This window comes from Scophthalmus maximus, chromosome 18 (genome assembly GCF_022379125.1).
Source record: "Scophthalmus maximus strain ysfricsl-2021 chromosome 18, ASM2237912v1, whole genome shotgun sequence".
Taxonomy (NCBI): Eukaryota; Metazoa; Chordata; class Actinopteri; order Pleuronectiformes; family Scophthalmidae; genus Scophthalmus; species Scophthalmus maximus.
The window spans coordinates 16,920,959-16,940,950 of record NC_061532.1 but is presented as its reverse complement, the minus strand read 5'-3'; the positions used below and the strand labels follow the sequence as shown (position 1 = coordinate 16,940,950).

General features: G+C 46.6%; 1 protein-coding gene across 2 annotated transcripts in view; it reads right to left on the bottom strand.

Moving 5' to 3' along the window:
- map3k5 (mitogen-activated protein kinase kinase kinase 5) overlaps positions 1-16,007 on the bottom strand; it is a 57,113-nt gene extending 41,106 nt beyond the window's left edge. Inside the window, exons 1-2 of one of the 2 annotated variants that reach the window (XM_035616937.2) lie at positions 14,979-16,007; positions 974-1,113 (exon numbers count right to left, since the gene is read on the bottom strand). In XM_035616937.2, coding sequence (XP_035472830.2) covers positions 974-1,113; positions 14,979-15,429 — 591 coding nt within the window. In that variant the 5' untranslated portion in view covers positions 15,430-16,007. The remainder of the gene's footprint in view (positions 1-973; positions 1,114-14,978) is intronic. The other variant, XM_035616936.2, reaches the window with a different exon arrangement.
- Positions 16,008-19,992: the final 3,985 nt, after the last annotated feature.

The following is a 19,992-nucleotide window of genomic DNA, read 5'->3' as shown; positions in this document are numbered from 1 at the left end:
TTTGCATATCGTCGAAATTATGCAACAACCTTTTAAAGTAGGTAATGCATGGCAGTCGTCGGGTTTCCCCCAGGATGTAGTTTTGCAGAGATGGTGAACCACTTAGATGCTTCTGCTCTCGCAATACATGCAGCCAGTAGATAAAGATCGGCCACAGTTACTAAGCACACGGCCACGTTGGTCATGTGATGTAGCACCACTGCTCTTCTCCCCTGAATGTTGAGAGTTTTATTTTATTTTTTTATAAAAGACTATTATATTTCTATGACGATGGCAAAGGTAGTTTTTGTCTAACTCCAGTATAAAGCACAAGCTGGAGTTTCCCTTTCACATATGATCAGAATCAGAATCAGAATCAGTTTAATTGCCAGGTAGGTAACAGGTTACATACGAGGATTTCTTTTTTTGGTGCATTTAGCAGTCAACATATACACACAGAATTAGAAAAAGAATGTAGAATAGAATGAAATGAAATAAAATAGAATAAAATTAGAAAAAAATCAAATATAATTCACACTGTTTACAATAAATTTACGATAAATATTGGGGTCGCATGAAGAGTCAGACATGTTCACACCGAAAGGGTAATCTCCAGAACATTTCGGAGGAGTCTGTGTCGAGCATGCAGGAGACAGGACATGGTGATAATTCCGCCTCGGACATTTTCTGGGAATTTGTTGACTGAATTTGACTGACTGACTGACTGACAGGTGAGCGGCATCGCCACTGGATAATAGAAATACATGAGAAATAAATGTGCCACTGTTGACTTCCCCCTCTCAAAATGTTTCATAAATGCGTTTCCTTCCATCAAATTACTGACGCATCCATGTGCCGCCGCCGCCGCCGCAAAATTACATTTCTGTCCGCCCCGGCCTCCTTCTAAATAAAGCCTTTAATCGCGGCCGACGCGAATCGCGGTGACTTGTTTGTCTCTCGTGAGTTTAAGTGATGAGTGGCGGGAGCGACTCACCTGCAGGGACTGGAGCGACTCGGAGTTGGTGTCGCAGTACAGGATGATGTTGTTGGCCATGCTGAAGCTCTCTCGGACGCCCAGGTGGTAGAAGAGCGAGGGCTGGCGGAAGGCGTCCGTCATCTCCACCACGGCGAGGTCTGGTGGCGAGACACAGGTCGGTGTTAGGTGACACACGTCTGAGATGAGAGTCACGCAGCTTCGCCGCAGGGCGATGCACGACGTGCGATTAGATACAGTAGGACATATGACAGAGCGCAGCAGGAGACTGTCAGAAGCAGAAACATTGGACCAACACGTGGAAAAAAAAAACCCCACATTTCTTTGTGGACCTCTGTTGTCATCTCAAAACTGTTGGTGCAAAGTTGGAATCACACGATTCACAGTCAAATATCAGTGTGTGTGAATAAAAGCCCGGGACCGAAAGCATGCAGACGGGCTTGTTGGCATCGTGGTTATGTTTTCCAACCTGTGAAAATACACAGCATGAAGATATTCAAATTTCTAAGTTAAGTGAATAACTAATGGACTCATCTGGAATAAAATGTTTAATTACCTGCCACTGTTCAATTTGAAATGCTAATGAATAAAATGTAATATTTCATGTAAAAGGTGAAAGTCACAAACTGTTGATGAATGTTGTTGAGCCAACGGCTTTTCTTTATTGTTCTGGGAGACACGGACACAGCTCGGAGGTCAAAGGCCAATGGACACGTACACCCACATTATGTGTTTGCTGCTATTACGCCCTGTTGTCAGCTTTCGATTCTCCTGTCAGAGCGACAAGTGGAGCTGATTCAGAGGCGCAATCCTCCGAAAAACAAACAGAGCAATTCCAGTCGGCGGCGGCGGCGGCGGTCTGACCCTCCACCGCACCTCTGTCAATAAACACAAGCACGGTCAATACCACACCGGCTCCGGCCGGACTCCACTCCGCCACAGGATCGGGGTCAATAGGTTAACAGGAGTAAATATTGCTTAAGTGTCACTCAAGCCGGCGGGGGTGGGGGGGGGGGGGGGGGACTATTGGCCTATGGCGAGAGGGCGGAGACTTCCCAGCCTCGAAACCAAGAGGCCTCGTGCTTTCAGCCTCAAAATTGACAGCTGTGTTTCCCGCGAGCTCCTTCACAGGTTGTTGAACTCAACCGTATCATATCACAGCCGCCCGAGAGGGGAATTCTCTGGGTGTTACGGAGGCCCCCCCCCCCCCCCCGCACATGAGGTGGAGCCGAACACGCCGCGGCAGGGCCGCTGATAACAACAACAACTAAATCGGCCCCCGTGGCTCCGACAAGAGATAACATCACCGCGCCCTACGCTTCTTTCATCTGTTTCCAACTACCCGCCTCCTCTGTGTCAACAAGCACGCCACATGGAGCCTCAGAGCAGAGGACCCCTGGTCCGGCCAAACGCCCCCTAATATGATGGTTAGAGTTAAAGTCCATCAGATCCGGTGGACGACCGCTGGAGACGAGCACCAAAACATCAAGTCATCTCCGTGTCGACACTTGTCCACGCTGTCAGTCACTCACATGACGTGCACATGAATCTGTGTAGAAAAGTTTTTATGTGTAAGAGAAAAATGATTGTATGGATGGTGAAAAAATTATGACAGAAAAAGGAAAATGGATCAGCATCAAATTATACTGTGAAAAATGAATTGCAATAACAAGATTTTTTTCATGTTATAACGTGATGTTGCCAAGTTCTTACGACATACAAACTCATCATGTAATAACAAGAAACATTTATTTTAATATTGTGATATTTTTTACGTTATAAAACGATAAATTCCTATATTATGGCAACGTGACACGCATGTTTGAAAGATGACACGTGTGCGGAGAACAGATGATTTGATGAATATAGCTCGTTTGCGCGATCAAATTCAATTCCACCTGGGATCAGGGCCGGAAAATAACAAATTATTTTCATTATCGATTAATCTGTTGATTATTTCCGCGACTCATCGATTAGTTGCTTGGTCCATAAAATGGTGAAAAAAGATATTCAGTTTACTGTCACAGACCAGCAAAGTAACCGGAAAACATTCACAGTTAAGAAGCTGAAATGAGAGAATTTTGACTAATTTTTCCAGGAAAACTTTGTAAACCAATTATCAAAATAGTTGGCGATTAATTTAGTGGTCGATTACTGATCGATTACTTCTACTTGGGTTGAGGCGTGGCGAGATTCTGCTGTTAATGGGCGTGGTGGATGATATTAAGATAAATTGATTAATAATTATATGATGCCACACAGAAAATAAGGAGATTGCTGTTTGAAATGCTCTGCTCTGTGCAATTAAGTTGAGAGACTTGATTTGGACAAATGACGTAAAGCTGAACTCATCCATATTCTTATTCTAACAGCCCATTTCAATTACTTCTGGGATCATTCCCAGAAAATGATCGCATGTGAGCAGCAGTAGAGCTGAAATCAATTCTGATCGACAACTCCAGAAGTCAAGTCGTAGTGTTAAGGGCTTTTTCCCTAATGCAGCTTTTAAAAAAAACCAACCCGGCTCTGACATCTTTGCAGGGAGCCTTTTTACGCCACTCATCATTATCTGAGCGTTTGAAGCACCCGGTCCATCAGAGTAAATCACTCTGGGCAGGGGGGCCGACAACTTGAATGCCCAGTTGACGCGAGCCAGAGGGTTGAATCTGGCGGAGCGGTGGCTGCGCGCCGACAGAGGGGAGCAAATGTCAGGGGCGGGCCGATCGGAAGCGGCGGGAAGATCTTGTCGGCCGGCGACGAGGGGCCGTGCAACTCATCGGCACATGCAAATTCAACCAGGAAGCAGGTGCTTGTTGCTGGCCTCACAAGCTTTAGAGAACAGCCTCGCACTTCTTTTTTTTCTTTCTTCTCTCTATTGCCGTCAAGTGGCCAGTGGACGGGATGAACAAGGGATTTGAGGCTCTGCGCGGCGATGTGGAGCGCGGAGGGCGGTGGGGGTTTTGTTCTCCGGATGAGCGGACAGCATCTTCACATCGGGACACGTCCCCCCCCCCTGCCTCCGATCAAGCGCAAGTCGCTTTCTGACGTACGAGGCGGCGAGGGGACATGTACACCTTAATCCCCGCTCGGGCCTGAACTCCGCTTAACAGCCGCTCGTCAATTCCGAATCGATGACGCATTTCTATCAGGGGTGTCGCCAAATGTTCAGACTCGGGCGCAACGGTTGGACGTCACTGACGGGGCCTCGCCGAGCCTGCCTGGTTGGAAACGGAAAAACAATGAGTGACACTAGGTGCATTTGGTGGGATTAACTGAGGGTAAACAAGAGAGACACTCTCTTAATCGCACCTACAATCCTGAGCATACATGGACTGAGGAGGTTTGTTTGGCTTCTTCTTCCTCTCTGTGCGTTCTACGCTCACAAGGTGCAGCCGGGTGTCAACGTGCAGACGGCGCAGGCTGTCCGTCGAATGAAAGTCTCTGCCGACGGGAGGAGACACGCGAGCGGCATTCTGATTCACGCAGGCCGCTACAGGGGAGCGACGCAGCGGCCTGGGTGGGGTCATTTTGCGTCGCTCCGCTTTTCGGAAACCTCACCTGCTTCGTGGGAGTAGAAGGGAGAACGGCTGTTCGTCATGGGGCGGGGCCAGCAAACTGCACTGTGAGGTGACGGATAAGCAACACAGCCGACTGTGTGCACAATACAGTGCGGGGGCAAAAAAAGGGAAAGACACAAGCAGTGACAAGTGCTCCGTGCACACAGCAGAGCCCCTGAGAGCGCACGACACTACCACGGCATAAGTGCATATAAATATTTAGCTCTCTGAGAGTATTAATTCCCGTCCGTTCCAACGTACAGCATATGACGTGCCCATTCACGTACGCTGAGCATGTGCACGTCGCGCTAACCTGCGTATCGCCTGGTTCTTCTTTGCAGTTGGTCTCTCTGCCTGGTCGTTTTACATCTAGTAGTGGAACAAAAGTGAACATTTCTTTGTGGTATGTGTGCAGTTGAGGAGTCTCTCTTTGCCACTCGTCTCTGTCAATGTCTCAGTGGTTCAACATGGTTTCGCTGTTGAGCTTTTTCTGAGCCATTCTGCTTGTCTTTGCGGTCAACGGATTTCCGACTTGAACCAGAGGCCCTGAGCCATGTGCCCAGTAGGCTCATTCATTTGCCAGGATGTGATTGATTCGATGAAATCATGTCATTGTGCAAACTGAATGTGTTGCGAAGTTCACTGGCTTTGCTTCCTCTTTTAAAAAAAAAAATAAATAAATCTTTCTGGACTTTTCCCTCCAGCTGTACTGTAGGTGAATGTTTCATACTTTTATTTTCATTCATAAATCGACTAATCTGAAAGACATTTATGGAGGCGTGTGTGTGTGTGTGTGTGTGTGTGTGTGAGGCAGCGCTGCCAAGAAGATTGTAGTGTTAGAGTTGCATTGATGAAACCACGGGGCTATAGCACGAGGCTTTTTGTGACCTTTGTGTATCTCGTTGCATAGGCAAAGAGAATTTGTCATGCTTTATTTGTCTACGACTGCAGGGAAGTTGTGCCGGTGCTTGTCCACCATACACACACAACTCAGGCTCACTTCAACTTCACCTGTCAGGCCTGTGAAGATAATCCGCACGCACACACGAACTGCCAAATGTAGGAAAATCCTCCGATGACAATAAAGCAACCACGACAGTACGTGAATATGAGCAAAAAAAATATGAAAAATGTCTGACGAATCCGCGCTGACAAACAGCCCAGACATTAGGGGGGGAACGTGTATATTTTCCCGGGCAGCGATCCAACAGCAGAGCATCCGAATGTTTCCGGAGAGCATTCGGACCGATGTCGCGGTTGCTTAGCGCCCAACGTCGGCACAGCTGCCGAAGCAGAGGAGGGGGAAAAAATAATTCAACACCCGCACTGTTCACGCACGGTTTTGGCTTCCCAGTAGCAGTCGGCCTGCCGCGGCAGCTTCCTCTGGCCCGGCGGTGCCTCGCGAGGGGGAGAAGGCGAGGGGAGGGCGGGGGGCTGGGCGATGGGCGAGGAGCAGCTTGGGGAGCTGCGTGAATGTACTGAGGGATTGTTCTGGCGTCCATCGGCTCCTCTTTATAGGTCCCCTCTCACCAGCAACACATGCATTCGAGGGGGGGATCTGATGTTCCAATCACAGCACAATCCGAACGGCCCTGGGGACCAATCAGAGTGCGCGTGGATTTATTGCAGCGGCTGGAAGTGAACGCGGCCGAGAGGAAGGCGTGCATTTTGACGCGGAGAGTTCTATTTTAATGAGAGTGGGCCGCTGTTGAGAGAAATGTAAACAGTCGCTCCCCAACAGCCTACATCCTGAAAGCTTTGTACAGCGCAGGCTAATGCAATGAGACGAGACAACTTTATGGTCCACTGTAGTGGATGTTTGCTTCTATACACACCTGCAACTGACAATTATTTGCAATATCCAATTTAGTGGAGACACACCTGCAAATAAATATTCATAGGTATTGAAAACTATCAATACCTAGGTTGTATTTGCAGAAGTAATTGTTTGTATCTTCTTGATTGTTCTTTTTCCCCCTGGCTTATTGAGCAGTGCCACTTTTCTATCATCCTCACAGTGCGATGTCATTATTTTATATAATCTCCTTCACCTCGCAGTTCAAGAGAAGGATAAAACGTTTGCGTGTGTAGTTATGTGCTTGTGATTCGGCCTAACAACACTTCATATGTGTGACTACAATTACATAAGCAGCAGGGTTTACATTGGCCCCTCTGAGTATGTACAGGACAGGTACAGTAAATAAAGCACTCGCTCACAATCACTTACGTAAGAACTCAACATAAGATGCTGTAACCATGGAGACTCGGCGAAGGAAACTGCTGTGAAGGATGTAAATCAAACCATCGGTGTGTAGCAGTTTTTTTTCCCTCCCCTGTCTGTAATGGTGACGGAGGGAATCAAGCCCTGTGTTAGTGGAGCAGAGGGCAGTGGGAGGTTTTTCCCTGGACATCGGCCAACATCGAGGAATCGAGGAGACAGACGGTGGAAATACTGTCTCCAAGTGCCACTGGAAACCATTTCCCACACTCCAGGAAAGAAAGAAAAAAACCCCCCAGAACCTTTCGAGAATCGTGAGTATGACGTCCAAATTCTCTGCCAAAATTCCAGGGACGAGCAGAGGATGGACGATGTGTTCCTGCTATTTGTAGCAGCCGGTGGCGATCACATCTAACCGTTAACCAAATATAGTCCCAAAAAATAATTTTTTGCCCGTCTTGGACTCAAAGTTACACAACTATGAATTTGATACTTCATCTGGGCCATCTTCCCAGGGAAAGCTTCTCCAAGCATGACATCCAGCCACTGCCAATGGTTGTACCAACCGGGTCGCTTTCTTCGTATGCTTCCTTTTAAAGGGCGTATGGATACAGTTCTTGTTTTAACTCGAGAAGTATTACCTCCTCCGACCGTTGCCCGACAGAGTTTGCGAATAAAACTTTGATTTGAGAGGTATCTGACTGTGCTTGGTCGGACCACTGCCGCACTACGGGACCCTAAGGTAGAACTACGCGATATGATTTGGCCAATCAGCACAAAGATCTAGGAGGCGATCATTCCGCTGGTTCGTGAATGAAGGGTGGATCCACGGTGTTAGTGTGGACCGGGTGTAAATGTCCTAAAATGTCATGATCTCTGCGATTCGGTTGAAAAGGAGATTGTGGACTTCTTCAGGAAATCGATCACGGTAGAAGATTGTCAGATGGCCCACACCTACCGGATAGCTTAGTGGGGTACACCTCTGACTTTGGTACAGAGAGTCGTGGGTACAATTCCAGGTCATCCCAATGTGGGTCCTTAGGCAAGGCCCTTAATGCTACCTCGATGATTGTAAGTCGCTTTGGACAAAAGCGTCAGCAAAATGAATGAAATGTAATGTGAATGAGATTTGGACCTACGGAAGGAGGCTGACAACAAACCGGAAGAAAGCAAAAAACGTTCAAGTCTCGAGTCTGTTTTACCTGCTAAAATACTGAAACAGCGAGCGTTGCCTCTTGACATCATCTGGCTTGCGAGTCGTTGTGGCCCTACTCGGACTTGCCCTCAGGGCCTGGCTTGAAAAGAGTTGAGATTTTGCTTGGAAAGCATTTTGAAGATGGATGATGCTTGGCAAATGTCAAGGGTGCAGAAACTAGTCTTGCAACAGTTTGCTGGTAAAATCATGTTTGTCCTTCGGGGAGACTTTCTACTTGAGCTTTCTGACCAAGCCAACTGCTTTCAGTAAACAGAGGAAAGGGGTTTCCAACAAATGCAAACCAATATTTCCCTATATCAAATTCTTGTGCCACGTGACAACGGGAACTGTCTCTAGAAGTTGGCAAACGTCTATAATGATTTCCAAATCATATTGAGCTACATGTGAGGCCAAAAAGAAGCACACCCAAAGAATAAACAGCCTCCCATGCATTCTCCCAAAAATACAACCCTGGGAATGGGGGGGAAAAAGGCACCACACGAGTCTTTCAAATGAGAATGTCTGTCCACAAATACTTCTCTCTTCTCCCAGGGGACACTAAACAATGGTTGTTGGGTAGTTTTGGATGCCCTGCCCAAGGCAGAGATTAATGCTTCCTTTATTTTTAGACACAAGTGAGCTTGAAAAGAAATGACCCTGAAAACACCACGATGCAGGAAACGAGACCAGCCTCCAGTTGCAGCGCACTCCTGGCAGACTGGACCTTTTCTTTTCTTCATTTTTTCCCCCTCTGCCCCACTTTGTTGCCTTTTAACACACACACCGGGTTGTTGTTTTTTTGCAAACCGCAGTGCCATGGCCCCAAGAGGGAAAATAGCCGAGAACAGAATGTGAATTCTTGCGCGGCTGACAAACACGCAGGGAGAATCCTGTGCTGCTGTGCTGGTTGCCCCGACTTGTCTGCTTGATTTACTTCCTGCTTCTTTTTTTTTTCTTTTTTCCCTGAAACATTATTCGCTGGAACAAGAGGGAAGTTGTTTTTCTCTATGCCGAGTAAACAATGCTTCGACCTCATTGCAGACACTCCAGTCGAGAGGATGCACTTCGACGTCATCCCGTTCACGCACACACTGACATCGGGGACTATTTGACCCGGCCTTGGATCGAACCGATGACATTCTGATTAGCTGACAGTTCCATCTACCTCCCGACAAACACACAGCCTGCGTAGTAACCAGCTGTTCTGTTACCTGAGAAAGATTTGAGCAGTTTATAGAGGCAAACTGGTAAAGCACCCTGCTTCTCCTTTCTCCTTCCTGCAATCATGCTGAACTTGAGGAGTCAGTCCTCTAGACTCTCACCCTTTGCTGGCTCCTTCTACCTCAAATGAACCCCTGATAAGCTTTTGACGCGCCGCCGCTCCGCCTCCTGTCATTTTTTTTCCTGAGGGGGCACTTCAGAGATTTAGCCTGAGGTTTCATGCAAGAGTACAGTGCACTTACGACACGTTCTGTTCACATGAAGAAAAACCCCTTTCACACAGCAAGTTGATGTTGAAACACTGCACGGGAGGGACAAGTGGGGATTACTGTCATTAGTCTGCAGAACATGCAAACATCGAGTGCTCGCTGACAAATTGAGTCTGTGACATGGATTTCACGGCGGTAATTAAATAAAGAAGAACGGATTGTGCGCTTCCGACTTTGAGTCAACACTAAACTTCCTGTTGAGAAACATCAGCATGTAAAATTATGAAGAGACACGAACAAACTTTTCCCAACCAACGTGTACTTGAGGTTCCGTCTGCAGCCACCTCTCCCGCTGAGGTGAGCTCGCTCCTCCCCAGACGCCACTGAGTGGCCTGTGGGCTAATTCCCTCTGACCTTGTGCTCTCTGACCTCTGGGGAGCAGCCGAGCATGCAGAGCAAACAGGAGGCAGGATAAACAACTTAGCGGAGCGGGCCAGCTGATGGGATGTCAGAGCAGCGTGGTGGCCTCCCGGGCGCGGGAAGCTGAGTGTGCGGTCTCACGGCGGCGAATGCCAAGACGCTCGGAACAAGGAGCCGTCAGCTGACGCTGGACGCGGTGGTATACCTCGTCTGCTGCGCACGGGTTAGGTCTGTGTCCTCCTTGGTTCCGCAGTTTAGATTTTATGTTTCTGCACTTACTAGAAAACAAAAGCCAGGGAGGATCAGCTAACGCCAAATGAAACTGGCAGAAAATCTGCCTTTTGTGTAAAAATTAGACATAAGTGTTATGCAAGACTTTTTTCAGGGAAGCGAACAGCGCCATGAGGAAATAAACGGTACAGTATAGAGAAAGTAGAAAGAAGCGTGGGAAGCTATTGTGACTGACTGACTGGCCCAGGGGCGTTGCAACAGGGCAGGCGAGGTAGTAATTGTCTGTGGCCCCGAGCTGAGAGGGCCCCCTCCAAAAAAAACCAACAACTGCTAATTAGTCCACAGCAATGACAATTTTTTTGAGGGATCCTATGTAATTCTATGATCGGCTGCAGGAGAGTGCAATGACACCGTGGTCGGAAACCCCAGAACAAGGCCCCGGTTCAATGTGGGGCCCAGTCGGCTCCTTTCGCCTAGGGCCCCCAAAATACCTCGAAACGCCCCTGGACTTAACAATTTTGATAATCAATAAATCATATTGCTATATTTGATGCAAGACTTTTTTGTATTTTTGATAAAAAATTGAAGGGTAAATTTAACATCTTGGGACTTTTGAATGGGTTCACCGCATAAAGTAAAGCAATCTAAAAATGTTGTTTCGGGCTGAGAAAACGTGCAAAGGCCATTTTACCTATTTTTCGTCACCTAATATGGACTAAAAGATTAACAGATAAGGAAAATAACCATTCATTTCCATGTTGGGTCCTCAACCGCAGTGTTGAAATCTGCTTCTGAGCGATTGAAAGCCACCGTTAACCCTGACACCAGTGAGGAAACGTGTCCCCTTTGCATTTGTAGCAGCCAACATTGGTTTCAAAATCTCTGCAGCTCGTGATCGGAAGGATTTCGACAGCGTGCTCCCGTCAGCCTTCTCAATAGCACAACAGAATCAAAAAAAAAATAACAATCTGCGAGCTGCGTTGCCGGCGGAGCGCTGAGTGTCGGCTCTCGGCACAAAACAAGAGGTGAGCAAACACTCGGGCTGAGGCGAAGCTGCTTTCAGCGAGCTCGGGAATTGTTTCAAAAAACCATTGTCCTCGCTGTGACTTACACAGTGATGCAACGTAATGATGAAGTGGTGAGATAAAGCTCCGCATACCACAGCCATGACACAACACACAACAAAGTAAGACAAGTGGAGCAGCACAAATCTGTACAATTGATCCCCGACATACCAAAATCTCCTGCCACTCAACTATATCCCTTGAAGAATCATCACAAATATCTTTTCAACTGAAGGACATATCCTTCATATATGAGAAAGAAAACTTTGGCTATTGTGCTTTTCGCCTTCATCGGCATGTCAACGCATGACGCTGCATCAGCGGCAGCTAAAGGCGTAATTGGCTCGGCAATTATGACGTCAGTCGGAGCAACGTGTCATCACCGAGCAATGCCCGTCTTTAAGAGCAATTCGTTGTTGTGCGCGCACAATCCAAGCCCGTTGGCTTCTTTCACTCGGCCCTGCGCCAAGATGATGAAGGCAAAAAAACAACCAAGAGCCCTGACTCATCTCGACTCATCTCGTCACAATAACAAGATGGGCCAAGGGAACACGCTTCTGAGCAAGTGGCTTCATTACACGGGGAGGTTATGATTTAAGAGCCGACAGCTAGCCTCCGCTAACAACCTCTCAGCTAGCCTCCGCTAGCAAGCTCTCAGCTAGCCTCCGCTAATAAGCTCTCAGCTAGCCTCCGCTAACTAGCTGACAGCTAGCCTCCGCTAGCAAGCCGTCAGCTAGCTAGCCTCCGCTAACAAGCTCTCAGCTAGCGGAGGCTAGCAAGCTGTCAGCTAGTGGAGGCTAGTAGGCTGTCAGCTAGCCTGTGCTAGCGAGCTAGTAATAAATAAAGATACTTTTAAAGATAATAATTTCAGGAGTGTTAGACTTTCATCCTTAAAAGGATATAATATCTTTTAATTATTCCTCTATCTTATTTCAGGGTTTATTAGTCTACAAATTTGGGGATTGCAGCGTGTTTTTTTGGGGGGGGAATGTCCTTGGACAAAAATCTGCGTCCACTGGATCAAACCACTGACTGCATCCAAAATGAAACAATCAGCAGATGCTGAATATCGCCATTAGACTTTTTTTGCTTTTCTAATATCCCTCCAATCAGTTTCTGCCTCTTGTCCGGGGGGGTTGGGTCGATGTGGAAGTATCTCAAACAAGGAAGTCCAAACGACCTCCTCCCCAGCAACATTTTCCAGCTCCTCCCGGCAGATACTGAGACGGTCCCTGACCAAAATTAGATACACTATCTCTCCAGCGTTTTCTGGGCAACCCCTGGGTCCCCTACCAGTTGGACGGTGCCCAGGAGCCATCCCAATCAAATACCGAAACCTCCTCAAAGGAGCAGAGCTCCGTCTGCGTCCCACCTCTCTGAGGCTGGGTCTTTGGAAAGCAGATCGACTGGCAAACTGAAAGTTCTGCCTCACCTCTGAAAGACCGCTGGCACCAGCCAATCGCCTGCTCCGTCCTGCCCCGACTCTTAAACTCAAGACCACGAGATACTTAAACCCCCCCCCCCCCCAACACGAGGAGAGCAATTCACCGTTCTCGACACGGCAGCTTTTACTGGACGCACAAAAAGTCATGGGCTGTTGAGCAGGACGGAAACCATTAATAATTGAGTTCAGTTTGAAGAACATCACTTGCTTTCTATTTGGATAATTGACTGAATCAATTGTCAGTTAGCAGGGCATGAAGATCCACGAGGCCGAGGTTCACTGAATTTCAAATTGACCGTCTCTCGGTTTCAGACTGTTACAGCATGTTGCTTTTCCACCTCGCCCCCCCCCCCACAATATCACTGCTGACCGGTGTCAGTCAATAACGTGTGATCACACTGTGGGTTGGTCAGACTACATGTTCAAACAAAAGCTGATCGATACAGGTGTCAGCGCCTAGATCTGAAAGTCTGACTGTGCCAGGAACAGAGTCGTCCGTCCCCCCCCCCCCCCCCCCCCCCCCCCCAACACATCATGTGCTTCACAGGCCCGGGGGCTTCGACAATCAGCCTCTGCCATCTCCACACCGAATGTCCCCTTTGTCCACAGCATCACGTTAGGAGGACATCTAAGGACAGACGGGAACAGGCTCTGCTTGTATTTGTATCTGGCGCATCATCTTTCCGAATCAACAGGCGCGCACACACGCCTTTTCGGTCGCTGCTCTGAGCTCATTGTTTGAAAGGTTTCTGTTGTCTGGCCTTTCGTATCGGGGGGGAAAAAGCTTTGTGCAGGAAGAGGATGAGGTTGTGTGCGCTTCAACTGATAAAACGGCAGCTGGGAAAATGCCTCTGACCCCGCGTGCGGATCCGAAAGTGAATTCCCCAGCAAGTCAGGGGAAGACAATCAGACGAGGGAAAAGAACACGTGTTTGAACAACTAATAATGTGATGTTGTGACAAGCAACAGGTCTGTTTGTGTTGAGCAGACACTTCACAACTGTCACTGGTACGTATGCTCTGGCGAGGGACACATTCCATAGTGTGTTTCAACATGGTTTCAGCGCCAAACAGATGGTATGAAAATATGGTTTTACTCCACCTTCACTGTACAAGTGATGAACACTTTACTGTCAGAAACAGAAAAGCCTAAACAGTGTTATGCGTAGAGCCGTCTCCTCGACACTGCTTGCACTTTGAGGTTTGCAGCAGCAAGGCAAAGGTATTTCTGCTACGCAGCCTCAACTCTGCAATACCTGCGTAGCAAATCCTGATATCAAATATTGGCGTTTTGAAAATGCAAACACCGGCTGCTGTTCCTGGCTCCACCTCGCCGTGTTGGCCAGCTCTTGTACATTACAGCTGCTTTTTATTTGACCACAGTCCTTGAAAGTTCTGCTTTCCATGGCGGGCTTCTTTTTTTTCTTCTTCTGTGCTTATTATGCAACTGAACATTTCCAGTAGGATTAGGAGCCAACTACTACACGTACAGTACGGAACATAGAAGCAGGGAAAGTGCTTTTTCGGTCGCGGGGTTCAAGTTGGTTTCGCTTGCTCGTAGATTCCAGTGGAAAGTCCAGCATCATGGCTCAACCCACGACCCTCGGGCACAATACCGGAGGCGCACAATCGGAAGGGGGGAAACTATGCGTGGGGCTGGGTGGATTTTATAACAACCCCTCCCACATATGTGGAGCAAATAAAACAAACCCAAATGATGTTTCTTTTGCTCCGTGTGGAAATCACTGTGACATGGAAGGCTGCAAGCTCAAGCCCTGACATGAGCGGAACCGTGGGCCGTGTTGAGCAGCAACCTGTCCGGCAGCCGGTTTCCGGGAAGAAGAGGTGATGCGGCAAAGGTGCGACCTTTGACCCCTTACATTCCTGCACCATGCCATCATGAAGTAGTGCACAACTGGAGGTGGCTGGCCCCTCACACCAGGACTATTGATCTTTGCAGTTTAATCATTGTAATGGGGGAGTGAAGATTGGGTTGAAGTCAATGAGATGCATTCAGAGAAGTGCTCTACAATCAGAGCCCTGAACTCTGAACTCTGCACTCTGAACACTTAAACCATAACCATATTGGACTGCAACATTTGTACATCTGCCTGTCAACATAGTTTTACCTTTATATCTATTTATAGTATTTTTCATTTCATAACTATTGCACATGTAAATTAGCCATAATGTAAATTAACCATTACCTAACTATAACTTCTGCTAAAACTTCATTGTATTTTATTGTATTATATTATATTTTATTCTATTCCATTTTATATTTTATATTGTATTTTTGGAATTTGAGCACAGAGTACGTCACCAATGAAAAAAACCTTTGAATGAATCTACAAATCCCACCAGGGCCAAGAACGACCTGACCAAGAAGGATCATTATCACTTTTTTTTCTTAAGGGTTGGCAGGTTTAGAAGGGGCTTCGACTCACCGGCATTGTAGAAGCTGTCCAGCACCGTGGTTTCCCCGAAATCCAGTTTGCCAAAGTTGACGGTCTCCAGCCGGCTGCCGGCCGCGTCGCACGCGTCCTTCAGGCACTGCAGGGCCATGCTCTCCGCGTTGTTCTGCTGGCTGGCCTCGCCGTTCACCACGTAGGCCACCGTCACCGGCCTGCTCTTGCACGTCTTCCCCGTGGACAGCAAGCCCCCGCCGTCCATCGGGCAGCCGCCGGAGGTCGGGCTGTACCCGCCGCCGCCTCCGCCGCCGCTCACCACCGAGTCCTGCCAGAAAGTTCCGGCTGCGGGGACCGCGGAGCCGCCGCCGCCTCCATCTCCCGCACCGCTACTGTTGATGACGCTCTCCCCAACGCTTCTCTCTTTGCCGGGACAAGCGCCGATGAGGCTCGGCACCTGCAGGGATATCCCGCCGTGCTCTTGACTCATCTTTGATTCAAGTTATCGCTCACCGTGCTCCGAGTGTGGATCGCGATGCGAGCGGCTCCTCCGCCAAGAAGTCCTCCATGGAGAGCCAGCGTTACGCACGGCGGTTACCCATGGCGCGTCCGCGCGGGGGCCGCGACGCGCCGCGCCTCGACACAGGTAGACAGTCGGTTAGAGGCGACGCTGCAAGTCCACATTGTTGTGCTGCATGTCTGTTGGTCACTGTCAAAGAAAAACAACAACAAACCCCGCAGAGATCGGCCGGAGTCACGACGACACCGTGCAGGAGCAGCAGCCGAGAAATCCGCGCATTCCTCCTTCCGCGGCGCTCACAGCAAACGGCGCACACTTCCCGAAGTTGGGCAAACGCCGCCGGGTGTCTGCTGCAGAAGAGCGCGCACAGGGGGGGACAGACGACGGCGCAGTCCAAGTCTCACATCGGCGCAAACGGGGAGAAAGTGAGAAAGTGGCACCGTGCGCGCGTCGAGGGCTGCGTTCAAGTGCGGGCGAAACCCTGCCCCGTTTCCACTGTTATCTTCCCGTCCACACACTCACACACACTCACGCACTGGGCGGAGAGAGAGAGAGGGAGAGAGAGAGAGACACGGTGGTGTAGCTGGGCGGAGACACGATCACCATATGTGGAGCTGCAGAGCCTCGCTCCGGGATAAAGGAGCAGTTCGCCCGAAAACAACAGGAAGCCTCGTCGAGCTGCTGCAGCAGCCACGAAGAAACGGATCGGATCAGCACGTCGATCAGCTGATGTGACAGTCAACACGTTGCCAGGAAACGAAAGGGAAGGAAACTCCAGAGTCTTAAAAAGAAAAAAGAAAAAACAGGCTTTGTTTTTTAAATCCAGTCTCCACAAGCACTAGGCCACAGGCCACTTGGTGCTGTGAGCTGGAAGCGTTTTCATCATGTTGCAAACTCAGTGCATTGATTCGTCCATTATAAATGGATCCACAAAGCAGGATGCATTAATTTATCAACAGGGAGACGTTTTTAAGGCAACAGGTTCGGTGGCTCTGCAAAAGCAACGTGGTTATTTGTCTTTTCATTTAGACTTTAACAAAAGTTAAAGAGCTAATTTCACTTAGAGAATATTTAAATCGGGTCATAAAGAGGCTGTTGACTGGTGGTTGCAGCAGTCACCTGTTGTGATCCGGTGGATTATTCTTTTATGTTACAAGGGCGACATCTTGTGGTTGTAACTTGGTGTTACAGGTCATGTGAGATACATTTTTTTTCATGTTTCTTGCAAAACATGAAAAAAAAAATCCTGAATCAACTTTACGAATGATTATTTTCTGACAAGTTTAATTATGCATTTTGTTAAAAAAAATCAAACAACAACAAAAAACATTTACCTGTGCAAAATATTTCTTACTTCTTTCAAATAAATATTTTTGATAATAATCAAATGTGAACCCACAAGTTAAGGCCCAGGCCTCATATCAGAGTCTTTGCAGCCACAACATGTTGTTTTGGGTTTTTTTGCTCTTACAAAAAAGAGCAAAAAGTTTTTTCAACATAACAGTCGAAAATAGTTTCAGTTCAAATCAGATTAAAAAAAAAATCCAATTATATTATATATCTCTTGTTCCTATCCATAGTATAGTAGTATCAGCTATATGTAAAATTCTACATTACACTCTATATAACTACACACTACAGGAACTAATGGATTATAATTAATCTTGAAGCAGAGCTTCAACATGAGATTGCTTCAGAAAAAAATCTACAGATTTTTTTTCCTTGTGCTGTTTTCACTGGGGAACACAGATGTAAAATTTTGTCTTTGTCGCCTTAATTTGACGAATATCAATTCAACTCAACTGGGGCAGGAAAAAATATATTTTAATACTATGGTAAAAAAAAAAAGTACTGCTTGTGTCCTCTGCCATTGAGCAAGGCATCGAACCCACTGCTTCACACTGAAGCTTTTCACCGGCACCAATGAGACTGGAAATTAGAAATAAAAAAACAGGATAGTGATTTAAAACATTACATTACATTCAATTTGCTGACGCTTCAATCATGGAGGCAGATTGCCACGATGACCTGGAATCGAACGCCGACCTTCTGCACCAAAGTCAGTGGGGTAACCCGCTAAGCTACACCATCTTAAAACTGTTCTAATGTTGAGGGAAAAAACATTGTGATGATGTTTGATAAAGAAGGAAAACACAGTAATCAATAGCCGCCTGTAATTCCCCACCTCTACCACTAGATGTCCCCCACTGACCACACGTCCATCCACTGGTTCTTCCCCCCTCAGCATCACTCAGAAGCAGCAGCAGCAGCAGCAGCAGCTCTCAGTGATGATGCTGCTAAACCACACACATCCACGGGGCTGTGTGATTTCACCGTCTGTCTTTAAACACATCTGTCTGCGATTCATCGCTTTTTTTCTTCTCCTTTTTTTTTTTTGCTGAGGGCCAATTACAGATTACACACCCAACTATTTATGCATCGCGCCTCTCGTTCCCACTCAAATCAAGTGCTGTGAATGCTGGGATTCCATTATATTGTGAGTCGAGCGACATGTTATTGGATAAAACAGACGCATTCGCTCATCTCCTCCATCATTCTGGTTTCTTTTTAAGCCCTCTTATTCTCAGTCACTCACACAGACACACGTTTGACACGTTGCATTAATAAAAACCAATAAAGATATGAAAGCTCACAGTCGTCTGGCCTCCTCAGGTCGACACTGTCTGACACATCTGGCAGACGGAGCTGCTGAGCCTCTGCATCCTGCACACGAGCTGCTGGAAGTTTCTTTTTACCGCCGGCAGGAAATTCCTCCTGAAGCTCTGGCCATTTTTTTTTTTTTAAATATTACAAAATGCAGAGAACACTGAAATGTGATAATGTTGTAATGTTTGCCTGTATTAAGACAGAGGGGTGGAAGAGGTGTCCAGGTTATTTACAGTACGTAAGCATTGGTACTTTGGATCAAAAGTAAAAAGTACTATTATTATGCTGAATGACCTTTTTCAGGGTTATATGATTACATATTTTATCATTGTATTGTATTATTGCATATGTGTTGACGCATAAACAGTAATCTAACGTTGAAGTTGGTTAACTTGGAACTGTTTGTTTGTAAAGTATTAATCCACAAATTAACAGATAAACAGTAGTGTAAGTATTCAGATCGTAAACTAGTAAAACTTAAGTGTAAAAATACTACTCATAGTACAAAAGTATTACCAACAAAAGATACTTAAGGTTTCAAACGTAAATGTTTTCCTTAAGCAGAAAAGTTATATATAGTGTTATATTATATAATATTATTACGGTTACAATAATTCCTAAACACCATTTTCATAATTTTGAAGTGTTGGTTTAATCTGTAACAAAGGATTGTGTTTTACATATTGATTCTATACAGTATTGTTAAAAGTAAAGTAAAAGGAACCTCAAACATGTACTTGAACTTAGTTACTTTCCACCACTACAAATTTGCTAATTTGTAATTGGTGGAAGACAATATTGACAGCCGAGCCGTGCCCCCAGACCACCCCAGTGATAAGAGTAAAGTCACAAACACAAAAAGACGCCTATCTAATGTAGAAGTCTTCAAAATATATGAAATTCAAGTGGAAGCTCATCATTCATAGTGAGAAGCTTGAATGAGAAAATAGGTTTTCATTCAGGACCTTTAATCGCCGATTTAATTACTTATTTGGAAGTGAACCGTAAAATTTTTACACACACTATCTGTTATGCCTATTAAGTTTAATTGATATTTTACGTCCATTTTTCAATATCATGCACATGTTGGCTTTATTAACTTTTGTTTCCACTGCCATATCATTGGCTTCATTTGAGACAATTGTAAAAACAAACAAACAAACATCATCTGCCCTCAAAAGATTTTTTTTTTATGTAGTTGAATTAATTGATTTCTTCTGTCACATGGGGACAGCAGTATAAGCTATAAACCATCGACTGTATATAAAGATGGACGACATGACAGCTTTCCAAAATCACCTGGATCGCCCCCTGGTGGCTGGCTGCAGTAAAGGTCATAAACCCCGCCCCCTGCCTGCTAACAGAGGGGGACATGGACCATGTTTTCCCAAAGAAGGTTTCTGTCATTTTAGTCTCATCACACCGATGTATGTTCAAGTGTTTATTATTCTTGTACGTTTGGTTTTTATTAGTGATTTGATGTTATCAAATAATAATTATGAGATAAAAAAAATAAAACAGGGTGAGACGTCATGATTGACAGCGGAGACTAACTGATCACTGCTGTGCAGACAATGACTCCGAACGACATCACCAGCAAAAGATGGCAGCGCCCGTATCCGAGATATTTCGGAGGCGTGTCGTCCATCTTTATATATAGTCTGTACTATGAACACAACACTGATATATTATTTACGCTCACGACAGGCCGTGGTATACGCTCATCATACCACAGCTAAGGGGCGCTGTTGGGCCCGACGTGACGCGGACCTGTGCAAACTGATTCGACGTCATAGCCGTGTTATATGCTCATTATACCACGGCTATGAACCAATCAGATGGCTTGATTGGAGCATCACCCGACTA